Source organism: Botrytis porri, assembly GCF_014898465.1.
Source record: "Botrytis porri strain MUCL 3234 chromosome Unknown BPOR_014, whole genome shotgun sequence".
Lineage (NCBI taxonomy): Eukaryota > Fungi > Ascomycota > Leotiomycetes > Helotiales > Sclerotiniaceae > Botrytis > Botrytis porri.
The window spans coordinates 1260726-1280268 of NW_024066088.1; the positions used below are offsets into that span (position 1 = coordinate 1260726).

Genomic DNA, 19543 nt, shown 5'->3' on the forward strand with positions numbered 1-19543 from the left:
CCCCTGGGGTCTCCGCTTCACACTAGATCTTGCAGAATCCCCTCGATTCTCCACAAGAAAGCTGCATGACTTCCCCTCCCATGGAGTCTGTTGGGGTCTGGAGAGGTGGAGAGTGGAGATTTTCAATCTGGTGGGTTGGAAGAATTTCGGCAATACTTCATTGCACAACTTGTGCTTGAACAATTTTGATTGAACAGAAGTATTTACGCGGTTGATGGGTGAAGAAGAGAAAACCAATTTGACGTCAGATTTCTAACCATGCAACCATGCCACGCATGCGTAGGAGGATCCCTCGACTGGCGTCTGGCGGTTCACCGGTAGTTCATATTTTTCCGTTATTCTAATTGGAGAAAAAGACGAGAAAGTACCAAACTAATTGAAATAGATCGCATAAGTCTTTCATCCCTTGTGAACCATTAGTAAAATGATTCGTTCGTCGCTCAAATTCTCGCCCTAAATTGAAGATAAATTGATTAATCGGATGCATGATATCCTAGTACATCGTACGACATCCACAAAAACGCCGAAGACAATTGTTTGATTGCACGGACTTTATCCAAGTAGCTTTGTTGTCGAAAATCTTCTCCGGATGAGACGAGAAAAGTTTTTATAAAGACTGACACCCATGCAATGACTGTTTTTTGAAAGTATTCGGGATTTCCGTTATTCTGGTCGACGGTTTAAACAGCCAAGTGGTGATGGAACTGTCTAGTACGATTAGTCGTACATCACAGAGATGGGCAGACACAAAAATCATGTTGGAATATTTCAGAATCCCATCTCAATCGTCGTTTTGTGCATGATCACAATATCATAGCGGGTGGATTTCGGCTTAGAGGAACCATGGCATGGTTACAATGCTCACTCTAAAATGCTTAGATCAACCACCTTTTTCAGTGGAAGCTTATTGAACCCAAGCTTCCTTGTCCCGCACTTGGTATGGTCTTGTTGGTTTGCTTATAACGAGTCATTTCTGATGGCGTACTCAAGCTTTCACGTCTGATTCGGAGTCGTCTTTCCGGAGAATAAAAATCAGTTGTACAAACCCAGAGCAATCAATTGTTCTTGGTGTCTTCCAAAAGTTAATTTTATTGTGCTATGCATACCTGGAATAAACTCTGGCCATTGCAGGTATTGCCTCGTTACATCCAAATTCCTGATGGCCAGAGGAAGCTAATCTATCCTAGCATCAAGCCAAATTGGAGAATATCTACTACCCACAAAGAGGCCGAATCTAACATCTTTGGATCCATAAAACCCGAACCACGCTCAAATCGATGTCGATGGTTTTCCCTGAACGTCCCAACTTATCTTCTTGGATCTGTCAAGGCGTCAATCGTATTCGAGTCAGGAGATCATGATTTGACAACTCCACATGCTGGATCACCCCTGATATCCAGTTTTCGAGAGCGAAAGTTTATCTTCCACGCGACAACCTAGCCCATAAGAGTGAAACAATGCAGCTGCCCCAATACTCCAGTCTCCATTCCCCAACCTCCAGAACTTTTGAGTTGTGGAACCAACAATGGAATGTTTGCGGGGATGCTCTCGGTCCGATTACACAATTCAACGAACGACGGATATATGAATGTTCCTGGCGTCGATATGAATCCCAGGTAAATTTTCTCAGTCAGAATCTGCTTCTATGGAAGTTGGTCTTTGTTGCTCTGATTTTTTCATATCTGCGACATACTCAATGACAAATGTGAATCCAGCCCATACAATTCCCGTCGCGATGAATTGGAAAGCCCATGAAGAGATCAAATGCTTCAAGCTAGGCATCTGGAAACCTATTCCGTAGAAGTTGCCCAAACTGATACCAGCTTTATTCCCGTATGCTCTACCGACAAATCGCAGCATTATGGCCTCAAGTGGCGTTATAAGAATAGAAGCGGCCAATTCTCTAAAGCCTTCTGCGGCAAGTATGGTTGGAAGCATGGTAAGTCCAGTCTTGCGATATTTGACAACTTTTGGTTCTCCTGGAACATTCGTACTTCGTAGCTCAGCCGACCATGCCCCATGACCAACCGTTGGTTCGGCTGCTGTGGATGTAGAATCAACGTCAAAGCTGATTAGTGTCGGACGCGGGTCTTCATCCTCACCAGGATCAACACTCACTGAGGCATTAGTATGGCGCCGAGGTCGAGGTTGTGTTCTATCCAACGCCGGTAAACCTTCAAGAGCTCGTAAAGTATCTTCCTCTCCGCCTCGAACTGGGCGACTCTCTTCGGGATCGTCAGGGGTGTCGAATTCCAATATTGGTGCCTCAACTCCAAATCCAGCAAACATACTATCTCCTTTGGGTCGAGGTAGAGATTTGAATATAGGTCGATACAAGAGTCGAGAAACAATATATTTGAACTTTCCATGCAATAATACTGCCACAATTGGGGTTGTGGAACGAAGCAAAGCTAATGTCCATAAAAGAATTGAACCTATATTTCTTGAAGGTAGAGGTGGTGCTTGAAGTAGTGATGCTTCTGAGAATGGAATCAATGACATCAATGGAGGTAAGAATTGGTTATATTCGACCAATCCAAACTGATGCAACATAGCAAACATTCGTAGGTGTAATGTGATATAACGAAAGCCTAAGTTGAGACTACAAATCATCAGTTGCGTCAGTACTTAGGTATTTGTATAGATACTCACCATTTTTCGGCAATAAACTTGACCCATACTTCTCGACAGGTAAGTCTTCTCTCGTCTTCATCAAACATTTGATCTAGAAGAACTTCCAAGAAGCAGCCTACCCAGTCTGATACATGATATGCTATGACCGTGGGAAGCCCGGAAAAGAATAAGTTTGTAACAGATCTCCTAGTTCTCTCGTGCTGGATCAACGCTAGGATTCCAATATCAGAATATGATCTGTAGAGCTTGAACGTGTAAGCATGACACTTTATTCAGTTGATAAATTGACGTACCAAAACTCTTCGCCTGAACCCAATAGCACCCCAGACACCAGCATGTAGCGTAGCACGGCCAGCTTCTAATATCCTTAAACCTTTGATTGTCTCTTCGATTTTCTTCGTGTTATGTAATATTGCAGCTTTTCTCACAGCAGTCAAATCTTCAACAATACCCGTGACTTGCATCACTTCATTAGCTGCACGAATATTTTCTCGTTCTCTCCGTTTAGTCTCTGGATTTCTTGGATGTCCATGCTCATCATAGATCTGTGTATAGCCAGTATTCTCAGAAACATGCGGTGGAGTTGGCCAGATCACTTGGTCTTCATATGGTGTTCGACCCTAGAATCTGTGAGTATGAAGTTTCATGGGTGTAGCAACTTGGTGTCAAGTTTTCTGACAAACCCAAGATCTCCAACAGCTATAATAAGTTTGATGTATAGAAAAAGACTGGACTGCCTGCTACTAATAAGGGAAAAGCATTAACGTACCAATGCCCAAGCAGTCAATGATTCTAGCCTGCCCATGGTTGCTGGTTGTAGATGCTCTAAATTTTGCACCAACGCATGATATACCCTATGTGATGGCTACAAGTAGTTATTTCTGTATCATACAGCCATAGTCTGATGAGTTTGATGAAATTATTCAAGTCTTTTACTCTTCTCTTCAAAGAAGGGTTTATGATCGCAAAAAGGAAGGAATACACGTCTACACGTGATATCGAACGCTAAGATTGAGCTTATCGTCAACCCCTGTCAACATCAAAATATTTTTGATTCAAGTGAAAATAAAAATATTTTGGTTTGCAACATTTTCACCTCCAAATTGATTCTAGGAGCGCCAGGCATTATAATAAAGTCAGGAAATATAACAGAATCGCACTCTGTAAGAAAGCCAAATATTATAATAAAGCCATACATTGAGATACCAAGCTTGCGGCGCATCATGGCAACCAAGGCTCCTTACCAAACGACATTCGAACCTGAGCATACTATACAGCCAATTTACACAGGAGGAAGTGTTGCACTTGACCAAACGGGTCGCATACTTGCTACAACACTCGGAGAGGATGCACTATTGACAGATTTGAATACAGGGAGGGAATTGGCCAGGATAGAAGGAGATGGAGAGGTCATTTCTACATTAAGTCTCACGCCGTCTGCTTCCCATCTCATCATATGTTCGAGATCATTGTCTATGCGAATCTACTCCCTACGACCTTCACCTGCCTCTGATGTTTCTCTCAACTACGAACTTCTGCGAACGCTTAAACCGCATTCTACGCCAGTAGTAGTCTTAGCTGTAGACCAGACGAGTACTCTGCTAGCAACCGGAGCTGCAGATGGAGTAGTGAAAGTTTGGGATATCGTGGGAGGTTACGTCACACATACATTTCGAGGCCCCAATGTGCTTATATCCGCTTTGCACTTCTTCGAATTGGTTGCGAGCGGTAGGGATGAGGAATTGGGTATTTCAGCAAGAAATCGAAAGAACGGGAGCCGAAAGAGTCAAGCAGATGATGACAACACTGAGAATGAAGCAGCGAGAGGGTTCCGCCTTGCATCTGGTAGTCAAGATGGTAAAGTTCGTATTTGGGACCTTTACAAGAGGAATTGTGCCTCGATTTTAGATTCACACGTATCGGATGTTCGAGCTTTAGATTATTCACCAGAAGAAAATGCGCTTCTTACCGGAAGTCGAGATAAGACAATAATGTGGTGGGATGCGAAAACGTGGAAGATTAGAAAAGTTATACCCGTGCTTGAGGAGGTGGAAACAGCCGGATTCATTGAAGCCGGAAAGTTCACGTATACTGGAGGATCAAATGGAACCATTAGAATTTGGCAAACGGAAAATGGTAGGGAAGTCACAAAACCACAAAAAAGTGGCGCAGAGGCAGATGCTATTGTAGATGCGCTCTCGTACCATGATCTTCCTTTCATTCTGTCAATTCAAGCAGATCATACCTTAATCCTTCACTCAAAAGCTCCCATGGAAAACGCGGATTCCACTATCACCATTTCGGCTCTGCCCCAAATTCAGCGAATTTCTGGAACCCATGACGAGATCATCGATCTAGGATTCCTTTTGCCTGATAAATCCCTCCTTGCTTTAGCTACCAATTCGGAGGAAATTCGTATCGTCTCCTTGAATCAAGGTTCAGAAAACGACTCTACAGAATCAGCCGCATACTTTGGTGCTGACGTCGCTCAACTCAAGGGACATGAAGATATCATCATCTGTTTAGATATTGACTGGTCAGGCCACTGGATTGCCACTGGTGCTAAAGATAATACTGCTAGACTTTGGCGTATCGATGCCGAAAACGGTTCATATACTTGTCATACAACTTTTACTGGACATGCCGAATCTCTTGGTGCTATTGCACTTCCTCATACTCCGCCACCAGAATCTTCACCGGCCTATAAGTCACCTTTGGACCATCCACCCAGCTTTTTGTTGACCGGTTCTCAAGACCAGACTATTAAGCGATGGGATATTCAAGCCCAGACAGCGACTGGCAAAGCACCAAGAGCTTCATTGACCAAGAAAGCCCACGACAAAGACATCAACGCATTAGACATTAACCACAACTCTGAATTATTTGCATCGGCATCTCAAGACAAAACTGTCAAAATCTGGTCAACCAATGAATTAGAAGTACAAGGTGTATTACGTGGTCATCGTCGTGGTGTTTGGTCTGTAAAGTTCGCGCCAAAAGATACCCCAACTCTTCAAGGAGAGTCTGGTCCAGCTTCTGGAAAAGGTTTAATCCTTACTGGAAGTGGAGACAAAACTGTCAAGATATGGAACCTTTCCGACTACAGTTGTTTACGAACATTCGAAGGGCACACTAACTCTGTTCTCAAAGTGGCATGGTTGAAATTACCAGCACCAGAAGACAGAAATCGGAAACATGTTCAAATAGCCACAGCTGGTGGAGATGGCCTTGTCAAGGTGTGGAGTGCAACAAATGGAGAGTCAGAATGCACATTAGACAATCACGAAGATAGAGTTTGGGCCCTCACAGTCCACCCTAAAACAAACATGATAGTATCAGGAAGTGGGGATTCTACTGTCACATTCTGGAAGGATACAACCTCAGCAACAATAGCTGCTAGAGAAGCGGCCAATACTCAATTCGTGGAGCAAGAGCAGGAGTTACAAAACTTCATACATGCTGGTAGCTACAGAGAAGCCATCATTCTTGCACTTACACTCAACCATCCAGCACGATTACTTTCGATATTCACAACCGTCGTTACCGGTTCTCACGAAGAAGGAAGTATCTCAGGTCTCAAAGCTGTTGATACCGTCTTAGCCTCCTTAACAGATGCTCAAATCTTCAACCTCCTTCTCAGAGTCCGTGACTGGAACACCAACGCTAGAACAGCATCTGTCGCACAAAGAATCTTACATGTTCTCGTCAAAAGTTATCCCGCTTCTCGCTTATCGAATCTTAAGATCAAGGGGGCACAAGGACAAAAGAGTTTGAAGGAAGTCATTGATGCTTTGAAAGTTTATACCGATAGACATTATAAGAGAATGGAAGAATTGCTTGACGAGAGTTATCTTTTAGAATACACGCTGCGGGAAATGGATGGTCTTGGATTCATTGAGAATGGGGCAATGGATGGTGCTGGGGATACAATTATGGTGTAATTTGGTTTGTAACGAGATGTCTAATAGTCAAAATTGGTAGAATAAAATCTGAGTGGTTTCAATATTCAATCTGTATACTTCAAAGTTTGAACAGCTTTTGGTATCTGAAATGTAGGGAAAGTCGAAGACTTGTGAGTTTGTTGGAGAGTTTCCAATCTCGAATGAATCTAGTACTCTATAAATTTAGGCGTCTGAATAGATTCGATTATCAGAATCTGTTCATTGTCGATTAGACACTGCATCGAACTTCATTCGATAAAGTTATAGCTTCATCTCAAACTCCAGAATTGAAAATATTTTGATGTTCTAGTTAAATTCAATATCTCAAGGTGTCTAACAGTCCGAACTACAGTCCAACAATATGAAGATTTGAAGGTCTAAAAGCAATTAAAAAATTTGAAGATAGTTCAATGTTTTAATCAACTTTGATATTTCACAATATCTAATAATCCGGATTAGAGTTCAACAATATAAAGATCTGAATATCTAAAAGCAACTAGAAATTCGAAAAGAATTTAATGTTCTAATCAAATTCATCATCTCAAATGATTTAATAGTTTAAATCAGAGTTCAACAATATAATGGCTTAAATGTCTAAAAGTAATTAGAATTTTGAGAATAGTTTGATATTCTAACCAAATTTAATATTTCAGAGTATTTGATGGCTTGAATTGTCTTAAGACTTTGAATATTTAGAGGTGATTAGGAATTTGAAAAATGTTCAACATTCTAATCAATCTCAATGTCTCAAATGATTTAAATGTTCTAATAAGTGGTTTGGGGATTTAATAGTCTTTCATGATTGAACTGCAGTCCAGATTATGGAACAGTCCGATCTAACCACGTCTGATATAAAATCTCGAATCTCAACCACACAGTCCCATGCCCTGGAGTTCAAACCCTGACTACACTCCCTTCGCAAACTCTAATTCCAAGCGTACATGCTACTCCACTATCATATCTATTTCGGAACATCACCCTCGCGATACTCAGCACAAAATATCGTATACTCTTCTTCGCAGAATCGACTGCGTAGATATATGGCATAAGCCAGATCACCCTTTGTCTTAAGAGACACTTCTCTGTATTCCTGGTGCTCGGCGTCGAATCTTGTTTCGCCTTCTGAAGCCTCCTAGGAAATGTATTAGTCGAGTAATGTGATTGAGTGATTGCTTGTAGGATTGGGTGAAGAGTGTGGTGTATTTATCTGAATATAGGCGGAGGGCGAAATAGGGAGATTGACACTTACGATGTTAGTATTGAGCTTAGTAGGAGGAGGTAGGAGAACAAGTTGTTACTGGGTGGCGGTCAGTTTTAAGACGCCAGTGTGAAGTCTAACAATGTGCTGTATCACCTAGTATTGTTGTTGTTCTGCAAGAGATCAAATTCAGCTTGAGGTGTTTCCCAAGGTCTCCTTGCAATTTAATAGTTCAAGTGAATCTTTTAGGAGCACTTTCAAACTCTACACAGATAACAATTCTAGATGAGGGGTTTTCATCACTTCAAGTGAATTTGGGAGGAAAATTTTCGTAGAGACTGCAAATGCCAACCTGTAATTTATAATCGTTGACGGAGGCGCAGAATATCTTCGGCAATTACTCATGACTTCGCTTCAACAAATTCACTCACAACTCACTTCCCAATTACATTACACTTCAATCCAAAAGAAGCTAAGAAGTCCGGTAGCCGCACCGCCTTTCAGTTGAAAGTCTCTTTTCCTTTTTAAATCTCGCACTTTTTAAAGCTCGCACTTTTGAACATTCTCAATTTCAAACCCTCAACAATCAACCACTACCACCACCACTACCACTCACAAAGCATCATTCAAAAACACTTTCACATCAAACACTCTCATTATCAATCAATTCAATCATCGAAAGCACTAATTTGCAACATTCAACATGATCACATTAGATGTGGCCGCTGCCTCAGCAGCACTTGAAGCAAAAGTCATCACCGATTTGCGTGATGAAATTGCAAAGGCTATGGCGAGTGCAAATGGTGATATTAATGCACAATCAGAGGAATTTAGCAAATTATTTAATGCACGTTGTAAGTATTCATTTTTCTTTCATCATCTTTCATCAACTTTCCATCACTTTAAAGAAATTGTTCATGGCAATTAACAATCTTCTGCAGGGCCTGCTGAGAATTCAGATGAATTCTTACAGCAATTTGTCAAATTCAGCTTTGGCAAAGCTCCAAGCAATGTTTCGCAAGAGAAGGGCAAGGGAAAGGCGAATGATGAAGCAGTTGCTTCACCAGCCCCCGCAAATGAGCATGTTACTCTGCAGGCGGTCCTGCACACCGCAGATGACACCATCAAAGTCGAAGATGCAGATGCCATTGCCCCAACACCACTCATTCCCTCCCCTTCAGCAAGTTCAGCAATCCCAGCAATCGATCGCCGCCCAACCCCCGGGCTACATCTACCAGCAAAGTCAACCCAGCAACCTTCACAGCCGGTCTTTGCAATTTCCCACCTTGCCACCCACTCCAGGCAAATCGACACACGCAATGTTCCAGCGTATGGTCGAATCTTGAAGCAACACAATGCATTCCCTCATTGCGGGGGTAGTGGCATCACCAAGCCCATCGGGGAGCAAAAAAGTGTCAATTACATCGTTGACATGCACCCTGACATGCAACTTCACTACTGTTTTTTGCAACTCAAGCGTGTCGACTACCCAAAGGCATGCATCCTATGGCCTCAGCCATATGATGGAGTTGACACGAGCAACGTCGATGCACGTATGGAATTCGTGCATGTTGAGCAATTTTTGGACTGGCTGCAAGATCAATACCTTCCCGCACACCTCAACATCCACGATGAATACCTCAAATTCGCAAGGGATCGTGCACATCTTGATAGTGCCAACATAGCAAGCAATGGAGCAATGATGAGCGCAAGACAAAATGCGTCTGCGGGCCCATCCAGAGCAATGACTAACGAGAAGCGTTCGTGGGATGATCGCAATGAGGGGTTCTATCTAGATAGGAAGAAGCGGAGTTATTGAAGGGGTGATGCAAGGATGCACGGGAGTTGGATTGGATAGAGTGAGATTTTTAATACAGCAAGGAAATAAATAATAGAACAATTTTACATAGCAAAGAGAACACAAGAAGATACCATGGGAGAGAGAGAAGTGCAAGGAAACTATATAGACAGGTTCATCAAAAGCAAGATAAGATAGCAAAAGTTTTCAAGTAGATGATAAGCTTGAAATAAGACACTTATACTTACATACCTATTACATCGTTGAAAATGAAGTCTTGTGATGTTTCCGTACAAGTGATGATGCATCCACTCAGTGTAAACCCCCATATTCCCCAAGTATGTCTTCACTTTTTTTCTGTGCACACTGATTGATACTCATGCTCTGCTCAATCCAAGGTTTATCATGTCTGTAACAACACTCGCTTATTGAATCACCTGTCAAAAATCTGGATATCGAAGTTATGATTTTAAACAATGCAACACCTCTGGAGTGACATTCTACATTAAGCGTCTAAGAAAGAAACGCACACATATATACAAAACATCTAAATTAATAAACAGAAATCGAACATCCATATACATACGTCGATATACCTGAACCATAAATCAAGGAAGATCATCTTCCAAAGGCTTCTCCCCCTTCGCCTTCAACTGTGCAGAAACTTCATCGACATCTTTCCAAACTCTTAAAATATTACCGCCTACAACCTTTGTAGCATCTTCGTCGCTCACTCCTTGTTTGAGTAGCTCGGCTACCAAGTCGGGAAACTTGCTTACGTCGTCTAGTCCCTTTGGTGTATCGGGGATACCGTCGAAATCACTACCGAAGCCTACGTGGTCATAGCCGATGAGATCACCGATATGCATGACATGTCTGGCTACATGTTCTAAGGTTGAGTTGTTGGGATAGAAATCCGGAAGCCCGTTTGTATTGGATGAGTTCGCAACGCATGACACGAAATCAGGCGAGAAATTGACCATAACGAGGGAATTCGTTTTCTTGACGAGTTGGAGGACGTCGTCAGGTACATTTCGTGGATGAGGACATACTGCGTAGGCGGATGAATGACTGAAGATTACTGGGGCAAGACTACCCGACCAGTCGGCTTCCCAACCAAGCACAGCACGCATCGTGTCTTGACTAGTATGTGATAGATCAACAATCATCCCTAATCTATTCATCTCATGGATAAGCTGACGACCAGCGGGGGAGACACCTCCCCACTGAGGTTTGGACTTTTCAATACCACCCTCCGGAAGCTCAACCAGTGCTGCATCCGCATAGCGATTGTGACAGTTGTGTGTCAAGGTTGCATAGCGAACTCCGAGGGTGTAGTATTCGCGAAGATTCGATAGGGAGTTTCCAATTTGGTGCAGACCTTCAATGATATATGGTGATATGAGTTGACCGTTTTGAAAAGCAGTCAAGGCAGTGCTACTGTCTCCTGGAAGTGCAAAATGAGATGGGTAGGCGGCTTGAAGACGAGCGAGGAGGTCAAGCTGCGTCAGAGTGAAGTCAACGGCTATATTGTGAAGTTAGTAGGAAGCTGAAATACATTCTGAACGGAAATCAATGCGCGGAAGAAGTCGCGGAAGACGGCATTCAGGACAGTGGAACAGTATTGTACAGACAGAGCGAGACGAAATGAGAGAGGTATGAGAAGTGTAGAAATGGGAACAAAACACCAGCGAGATATCACTAACAAGAGTCATAATTTGGGGTAGAAAAATCACTCCAATTGGAGGGACATGGAGCAAATGCACTCCAAAAAGCACCTCCATTCTTTCCCGCTTTCAATCGAGGAAGATCCACGTGATAAGCCATCCCGCCATTCTCAAACTTGTTGGTGAACTTGTCATCATAGATGCGATTTTTATAAGCAGATCTTATGAAGATTGCAAGATCATTGTGCCCATCTATATTGTGTTAGTCAAAGTGATGAAGAGGTATAAATTATATGTTATCCGAGATACCGCGATGACCATACCTATAAGTGGTGTTTCAGTCAAGATTCTATCCACTCTCTCTCCAACTGTCTTTGGTTCTTGACCTCCAAAAGACCAATGGTGATTCAGTATATCATCAACCAAACCATCAGGTATGATCAGCATCGTAAGTATAAGCAAAGAGCATAGTCCTAGAACCACTGCCATTAGATCACTGAATTGTCTCTTCCCCCGGCCATATGTTGGTTCAAAGCAGGCATTTCGACTTTCTCTTGCATCTTTGTTTTCTGATGATGATCTCTCTCTTGGTAATAGAGGATCTTGTTCTGTGTGAGGCATGATGACACGACAGCAAGAGTCAAAGCGAAATAGTTGATGTTGGTGACAAATGAATGAGATTCCATGTACCCAAGTACCAACCGTCTCAAGTCAGGGTCTTTAGATAAGGAATAGAATGGGAGAGAAGATCACATGATCCGATCAATCAATGCCTATTCTATCCTCGCTCGTATCTACGTATTCTCGAGCTAACTCTCCGTACTCATCAGTTCCAGTGACTCCAGTCAGTACATTAGTTACCAGGTTGGCATGCATGCGCTAAGCCCCTTTAATGGATTACCGGAAATTCCCTGATTTAGCTATTTTTGGGAATGATTGACACCTGAGATTTAAGGTTTGCCACTGGGAGTTGTTCATGTAAGACCCTGCACGTCAGTTAAAGTAGGAACGGAAATCCAAGAAATGGAAGTGAAGACTGGAAAAGTTTAAGTGCTTTTAATATTTACTCGTATATTAAAATTGTATAACTAGGTAGAGTTATATAGATAGATAGATATATAGATATATAGCATGGAACCTATGAAAAAGGAGTAATAGAGTAAATTGTCATTTCTACACAATTCAATATCATTTCCTCTGATGATTCACCCCTCTGTACCAAACTCCTATCTTCTATCTATGTCTTTGTCTATCGACTTCTCATAGTCATACAATACTCATTTCATTCAATAAACTCTCCAGCTGAATCATATCCAACGACTTTGGTGATAGCTTCATCCGTCTCAACATTCTGAAACCCCCGGGTAAACGAGATCAACGGTCAACCTCGTTGCAAAGGGCCCTTGCACAACTAAAAATCCGCAATCCTTCCTTCGATTTCCCTGCCCAGCTTTTTCGACTTCGTCCATCATAACCCTCTCCAGTTCTCCAGCAAATCTGTCTGTCATTCGTTCAACAATCCCTATTGCTTTCTACAATAAGGATTTTCTCTTCTTTGTTTTGCCTGTCTAACGTTTTAAACCTTTCGAGGATCAACGAATACATTAATCCCTATTATTGAAGTCACGAATCAACGATAAGAGTACATAATAATGGCGCCCAATTTTGCGGATTCTTTCTGGTCGGGAGATTATGCTGGAGGTAAGGGGCTTCTTCTTTCTGCAGAATGTATCAATCCGTTCCTGCATTCGTGTACTAACTCAACTACATCAAAATAGGTCTTGGTGTTCTATTCGGCAAACTGCAACAAGGTGTCGCCGAAAACCAACAGGTTCTTACCATTGCGCGAATGCGTGCGGAAGCCGAAGATGTCTATGGAATGAAATTAGGAGACATTGGAGCAGCAACGGACAAAATAACAGGCGGTTTCGGTAGAGATGATGGAGCAAGTGTTAGAAAGGTATTGAAATTCAGGAGTTCTTCTTCGTCTTTTCCAAGGGGTGGTTGGCTGACGCAATCTAGGCATACGATGGAGTACGGACAGAAATGGAAGAAGCTGCAAAAAATCACCGCAAAATCGCACAAAGTATTCGAGATCTAGTCGTCGCCCCTTTTTCGCGCTGGTGTGATGCGCACGAAAATCGAGTACAAAATTCACAGGATGACCTCCAAGCCCGGATAAAACTTCACGACAAACAAGCAGAGCTGGTCAAGAAGTTGCGTAGTCACTACTTCAATAAGTGTCGGTTGGTGGAAGACATTGAAGAGGAAAATAAACTTGCTTTCCAGGATCCAGAAACCAGTCCGAAGGCCAAGATCCCAGAGATTAAGGTTGGCGATAAGGACGAAGAAGAGGATGACCAATCTTTGGAGATCGGTGATGAAATTTACAGTTTGGAACAAGTGAAGAAGATTTTGACACACCTCTTACAAACAATCAAATTGGTCGACACAAAAGTTCCAATCTTGGGCACATATCAAAATACAACATGTGGTGCAGATATAGTGGAATACTTTCAGAAGTTCATGGGAGCAACAAGTATCAGTCACGCTGAACGTATTGGACAGGATTTGGTATCGCACGGCTTTCTACGATTGATCGGAAATGTCGGAAATGTTTTCGCAAATAGTTCCAAGATGTTCTACCAATGGCGACCAAAGGGTTTCCAATTGACAGGAATCCCTGAAAAGAAGCCTCAAGTAGGCCGCACTTTCTCTATTGCATCTAATTCCGATTTTGTAGATTCTCCTGTCGTTGGATCGGTCTCTGATTATCTAGCGGGCTGGAATCCTTTGAACAATCAACATCCAAACGAAACACCAGGCGATCGTCTTCGTAGGGAAGCCGCAGAAGCAGATGAGAGGTACAAGCAAGGTGTTAAAAAATTGGATCATTTGCGATGTCAATTGGAGGAGGCTATCTTTGAACATTTAAGATATTTGGAACGTTGTGAGCTTGACAGACTCAAGGCTATCAAGACTATTATTCTCGACTTTTCCGGAACGATCAGCAATGTCATTCCTAGTCTGCAATCAACAGTTGATAAGATGATGCTTTACCAAGAAACCGTACAACCTCTTGGAGATTTGCGATATCTTCTCGAAAACTACCGCACTGGTGGCTTTGCGCCAAAGGTTATCGTTTACGAGAATTATTACAACTCTGCGGATGAACAAACGTTCGGTGTTGATCTCGAAGCTCGGGCTCGTGGGGACAGAAAGAGAGTACCAGTCATCATTACCACTATTCTCACCTTCCTTGACAACAGATATCCCGATCTTGAAGGCGATCCAGCTAGGAGAAGTGTCTGGTTGGTTGATGTTCCCCTTCATCAAACTCATCGAGTACGAGATGTGCTCAATACTGGCAAACCATTTCCTATTGAAACTTTGGAGCCATATGAAATTCCTATTATTGCAAGCGTTCTTAAACTGTATTTACTGGAATTACCAGGTAAGCTTAGCCCTGCTGATCATTTCTCGAAATGTCTCAACTAACACCTGGCTATAGATTCTTTAGTGTCATCTCATGTTTATGAAATTATGAAAACGATCTATTCAACGCCAGCATCCGAATCTACCGACTCAGCTCGAATCTCAGTTCTACAAAATACCCTCAGTCAACTTAGATTGGCCAACATTGCTACCTTGGATGCCCTCATGACCCATTTCACTAGATTAATTGAACTTACTTCCGCTGATGAGGCTTATATTTCCGAACTCGCAACCATCCTTGCTCCATGCATCCTTCGACCAAAGACTGAAACCTCAATGACCATGGAAGAAAAGTATTCTTACCGTCTAATTCGCGATCTCTTTGCTCATAAAGACGCCATATTTTCTGAACTTAAGCGAGCTTCATCACTCAATTCTGCGTCAAACATTGATACCAGAAGACCTAGAGCTATTAGCACTGATGAAAGCAACAGACGAGCCAACATGGAAGCTAGACAAAAGGCAATCATTGCAGCTGGTGGAGCAAGAAGTCGCGCCACCAGTCCTGCACCAAGTCCACGTGGCCACCGTAGAGATAGAAGTTCAGGACCACCCGCAGCTGAGACTCGATTCCCGGTACAAACATCACCCACAGCTACGACTGATTCAACCAGAAACTCCCGAGGAAGCGTGAGACAAAGTCTCGAAGTTCCATCGTCAGCCGAAGCTAGTCCAGTTGTTGAACCAAAACCTTCTCCTTTGTCACCATTGGCCAATGGAACAGAAGCTAGCAACCCCAGCGTTACAAGTGCTACATATATGCCTGGTTCTGGAGACGGAATGGAGGAACCTACTGTAGAAAAGAGGACTAGTCTTTCAAATGTGTCTAGTCTTCCAAACGTGGAAAAGAGAAACAGCTTAGGACGAAGTGGTCAAGTTTCGAGAAACAGCGTAGGAAGAAAACCTTATGGAAATGTTGCAAGAATGAGCAAGAATTTCGATATGGTAGCAGCAGGTAATAGAGATAGTGTAGGAAGTATCGGCGAAGTGCCAGAACCTGCCGCAGAACAAAAGGTTGGGGTTAGTCTCGAGGATAAACCTATGGATGATTAGAATGGAGACTTTGGAGGGTATGAGCAAGGGCTGGAGGGAAGGAAGAAAGGATGGATGGATGAACACAAGCATGAACTTCAAATGAAAGAAAATCATGTACGATAATACGGTACGACATTTGCGACTGGCTTATTCTTTGCCGATAAAGCGAAGCGGGATGGTCTTTTGATACCCTTCCCTTAAGAGGTTGTTTATTTTATCGAAACGTTTTGGCGAGATAAACAGGAAAGAATGCGTTTATGAATATATATGTGTGTCTTGTATTGTTTGATTGAATTTGTGTGACTTTGATTGTGATGAGAGTTTTTCAAATCTCGAATTCTTCGGCTAATGAGTTTCTTACCCCTAACTTCACTTACTTCACTCTTAACTTGCTTCACTTCACTTCACCTCACCTCAGTTCACTTTCTCGAGCGGGAAGACTAACATTGAAATTTCGAACGCACACTTGGGGATTTGAATAAGTATTCGATTCCATTCTCCAGATTGCTAACTTGTAACCTCTCGTCCATCATCAATAATCCACCATCTACAATTCAATTCAATTCAATTCAATTCAATTCAATTCAATTCATCCTTTCTACTTCAATAAAAACTCGAGTTATCTCAATAGCAAGTTATACAATATCATTCGACTTGCAGGAAACTCGCAACTATATCGGGGGAAAATCCTCGACCCAATCTTCGACATTTGGAACGAATGCTTTGCAATATTGAAACAAGAATACCAACGTACAGGCAAAACAGCCATGGAGATTAAGATGACAGTCGAGCTGCCAGATCACATGTGCAAACACATGTGTAAGTCCTTTCATCTCCTTTGAATTGCTATATTTGCGATGTATACTAAAGTGTTGTGCTTTGTTAGGGGGAGAAGCAGATGGGGAAATGGAAATTGAGCGAGGGAGCGAGGAGGTTGGCAATGTGCATGGCGATGTGATTGCACGTCCAGTCCGTGGAGAGAGCAATTTGCATGTCGAAGCAAATGCTTCGATAATACAAGAAAAAAAAACAAGATAATAGCAATGTGCATATCGAAGCAATTGCTCGACCTGCATCAAAGACATCTAAGGGAAATAGCAATCTGCATAGCGGAGCAGTTGCTTCGATATCACAACAAAATCGCAATTTAAACATCGCACCAACTGCTCGCCCCGCACCAATTAGCAATTTGCATGGCGCAGCAGTTGCTCCGACAACACAAAACTCTCCCAATTCAAACATCACATCAAATGTTCGGCTCACACCAAAGACAATCCAAAATAATTGCAATATGCATAACAGAGCAATTGCTCCGACAAACCAAACACCGGCAAACAATCAAAACCTCGCACCAGGACGAACCCATAAATCCTCGTCCTCCGCAAGAACCACCCAAAATCCGCCAGGTCTTACCACCGTCGAATCTTCAGCATATGTCAATCCAGCCGCTGGCTTTGAAAGTTGTCCACGTGAGAAAGATCGTCAAAGTCGTCTTCATGCACTTGATCTTCAGCAAGAGCTACGTGGGTATATTAGAGAAATGGAAAGCGCAGGAGGTGGAATGGGAGGAAGCTCAAGCTCAAGAGCTGGAAGCAAGAGATCAAGAGATGGTGATGCGGGAAATGAACGCCGCAAATATCCACGCGGAGATTATTCATCTCGGAGAAATTGATGGGGAGGTTCAAGTAGGCAAGGGAAATTCCATGACACAGAAGAGATTGGTATATAGCAAGTTCAGTAGATCGAAAGATTCAGTAAAAAGCAAGATTAGTAGATAGCATGTTAGTCAAAGTGCGTTAGATAGCAAGGTTTCGTTAGCAAGTCAGTGCGGTGAAGATCTTGAAGAACATTGCATACTATACCATACCATACCATACCATACCATGAGTAATAAGAAGCTTTTGATGAATGAATGAACTGTTGTGACTGTGATTGTGATTGTGCTTGTGATTGTGAGTGATGTCCTGTATGCGTGATGATGAATTAAGCTGTGTATGTTATGGGACTGTAAACTCGACTTGAGGGCCATATCATGATTAGTTATATGATATTATTTTACCTGATAGAATCAACCCCTAATAATTATGAGAATACGGCAAATCACTCTCATACCCTAAAAATCGAAGTCATTCTACTCGCATACTCCTCAAATTAATCGCCTAGTAACCATAGAATCTAGCCTCCCTCCCATCATAAAATCTAATCTAAATTGGCTAGAATGTATCAATTTAGGGAAGATTCTACCATAGAATTTAAGCCGCGGAAGAGTAGATTATCTTTTAAATTTAGGTTATGAGAGTAAATTACCGATATTTAAAACTAGAAATATACATTATCATCTCTAATATACCAGTTGAAAGAGGAGATAGTAGTGGACTAACATGATCTAATTATGTGATATGATCTGACGGTTATTTCACAACCTTAGGTTGTGTTTATTGACGGATAATACTTTTTGCACTTTCAGGAAATCGTACCTTCCAAAAGGGAAGTATTGTGACAGGAGTGAGTATGCACGTGATTGCATACCCGCGGACAATTCGTATTGCATGTAACTATAGTGACTGCTACATCTCACTTAGTATACACAACCAATACCATGATATGAAGCACACCATAGGATTCCATTGTCACCATCAAGACATTATCAACACAAGGATGACTGATGACTATTTCTTCGGACTGTGGTTGGTTATGTACTTTGATAGTGCTGACCGGATAAATTACCCTGGTGCGACAAGCGACATGCTCATTCATATATATCCACTTTCCAATGGAACCTCGCTTCTACTCATCACATCGTTTTCTTCATTACAAAGTGTTTCTCTATGATGGACAGCAGAGATCAATACAAGCCATTGGCGTAACATGATTCGATGCGGCTCCTCGTTCATCACCTTCTGCTGATAGCACTGCCGATCTTCATTAAATATAAAGGTGTATCCGATGGCTCGAAGCACAATTATGCATCTTGGAGAATCTACTGAAGCATCGATACTGCTTCTGAGGGCATGTGGCTACAAACGGAGAACGGGCCTTGTAGGGGCAATGCCAACGGCAAAAGATATGTCAGCTTTGTGATTTAATGACATCACTGCTTTTACGAAAGAGCGTTATTAAAAGGCGAAGAGATTCTTCTTGGAACCATTGGAGAGACCTTGGTCCACCAGAGTCTAGGGTTTTCAAGAGTTGCTCTTTTCAGCGGACCCATGGGTGCAGTGCGAGTGATATAGCTGGGACACCTCTTCCAGGCTACCGAAAGAAAAGCAGCATCAGAATTTACCTCTTCCAGGGATCGGAGCCATACCGTGTATTCGTTGCGATGGATGAAGAATGAAGCGATATCAAGTCAGCTAGAAGACCCTCCAAGATTGTGTCATATAAAGAGAACTACATTGATTGTCAGGGGATAAGGAGAGAGAATTTGAAGTACCTTCATGCGTTCCTAACTGGACATTGAAAGGGTCTCCTTATCCTTACCGACGTCTGCGGGAAATGGGACACATCCGTGGTAGTACTGCGTTCTAGATTCAGTCTGAAGTTCAATTGAACGTTTCTCCACCTTTATGTGTGTTGGTTTGAGAAAGATACGGCTGACGTAACACCTACGATGGTAGGTCCTAAAGGCAATATTATATTCTGCCTAAAGAGCTAGCTATCTACAGGGAATGGCAGTCCTTATATAAGGTCTACTAGAAAGAGTTCGTCTCTTTCATATTCGCTTAGGGCTATACTATAGTAGCCATTGAATTGAAGTTATTTACTATGTTCATAC

At 42.3% G+C, this 19543-nt stretch overlaps 6 protein-coding genes across 6 annotated transcripts; 4 read left to right on the forward strand and 2 right to left on the reverse strand.

The window, feature by feature from the left end:
* Nucleotides 1-1626: 1626 nt before the first annotated feature.
* Nucleotides 1627-3439, reverse strand: EAF01_009694 (uncharacterized protein; the record flags this gene model as incomplete). Its single annotated transcript, XM_038917950.1, has 4 exons — nt 1627-2602; nt 2653-2879; nt 2928-3254; nt 3404-3439. 4 exons carry the CDS (start codon nt 3437-3439, stop codon nt 1627-1629), a joined length of 1566 nt encoding a protein of 521 aa, XP_038766759.1.
* Nucleotides 3440-3857: 418 nt separating this feature from the next.
* Nucleotides 3858-6575, forward strand: EAF01_009695 (uncharacterized protein; the record flags this gene model as incomplete). The annotated part of the gene is made up of 1 exon (XM_038917951.1): nt 3858-6575. The coding sequence occupies one exon, from the start codon at nt 3858-3860 to the stop codon at nt 6573-6575; it is 2718 nt and encodes a 905-aa protein (XP_038766760.1).
* A 1901-nt stretch (nt 6576-8476) lies between these two features.
* On the forward strand, nt 8477-9592 carry EAF01_009696 (uncharacterized protein; the record flags this gene model as incomplete). Its single annotated transcript, XM_038917952.1, has 2 exons — nt 8477-8627; nt 8715-9592. 2 exons carry the CDS (start codon nt 8477-8479, stop codon nt 9590-9592), a joined length of 1029 nt encoding a protein of 342 aa, XP_038766761.1.
* Nucleotides 9593-10179: 587 nt separating this feature from the next.
* EAF01_009697 (uncharacterized protein) lies at nt 10180-11859 on the reverse strand (the record flags this gene model as incomplete). The annotated part of the gene is made up of 3 exons (XM_038917953.1): nt 10180-11096; nt 11278-11490; nt 11562-11859. The coding sequence occupies 3 exons, from the start codon at nt 11857-11859 to the stop codon at nt 10180-10182; spliced, it is 1428 nt and encodes a 475-aa protein (XP_038766762.1).
* A 592-nt stretch (nt 11860-12451) lies between these two features.
* Nucleotides 12452-16046, forward strand: EAF01_009698 (uncharacterized protein). The gene is made up of 4 exons (XM_038917954.1): nt 12452-12939; nt 13017-13198; nt 13261-14692; nt 14750-16046. Exons 1-4 carry the CDS (start codon nt 12891-12893, stop codon nt 15784-15786), a joined length of 2700 nt encoding a protein of 899 aa, XP_038766763.1. The 5' UTR covers nt 12452-12890; the 3' UTR covers nt 15787-16046.
* Nucleotides 16047-16535: 489 nt separating this feature from the next.
* EAF01_009699 (uncharacterized protein) lies at nt 16536-17440 on the forward strand (the record flags this gene model as incomplete). Its single annotated transcript, XM_038917955.1, has 3 exons — nt 16536-16587; nt 16655-16737; nt 16790-17440. The coding sequence occupies 3 exons, from the start codon at nt 16536-16538 to the stop codon at nt 17438-17440; spliced, it is 786 nt and encodes a 261-aa protein (XP_038766764.1).
* Between the last annotated feature and the right edge of the window lie 2103 nt (nt 17441-19543).

Excerpts from the sequence above, each read along its gene's own strand:
- EAF01_009698 (XM_038917954.1), top strand. The coding sequence starts at position 12,891 with ATGGCGCCCAATTTTGCGGATTCTTTCTGGTCGGGAGATTATGCTGGA. Across the intron at positions 12,940-13,016 it reads GTCGGGAGATTATGCTGGAG|GTCTTGGTGTTCTATTCGGC; the intron begins GTAAGGGGCTTC and ends ACATCAAAATAG. Across the intron at positions 14,693-14,749 it reads GTATTTACTGGAATTACCAG|ATTCTTTAGTGTCATCTCAT; the intron begins GTAAGCTTAGCC and ends ACCTGGCTATAG.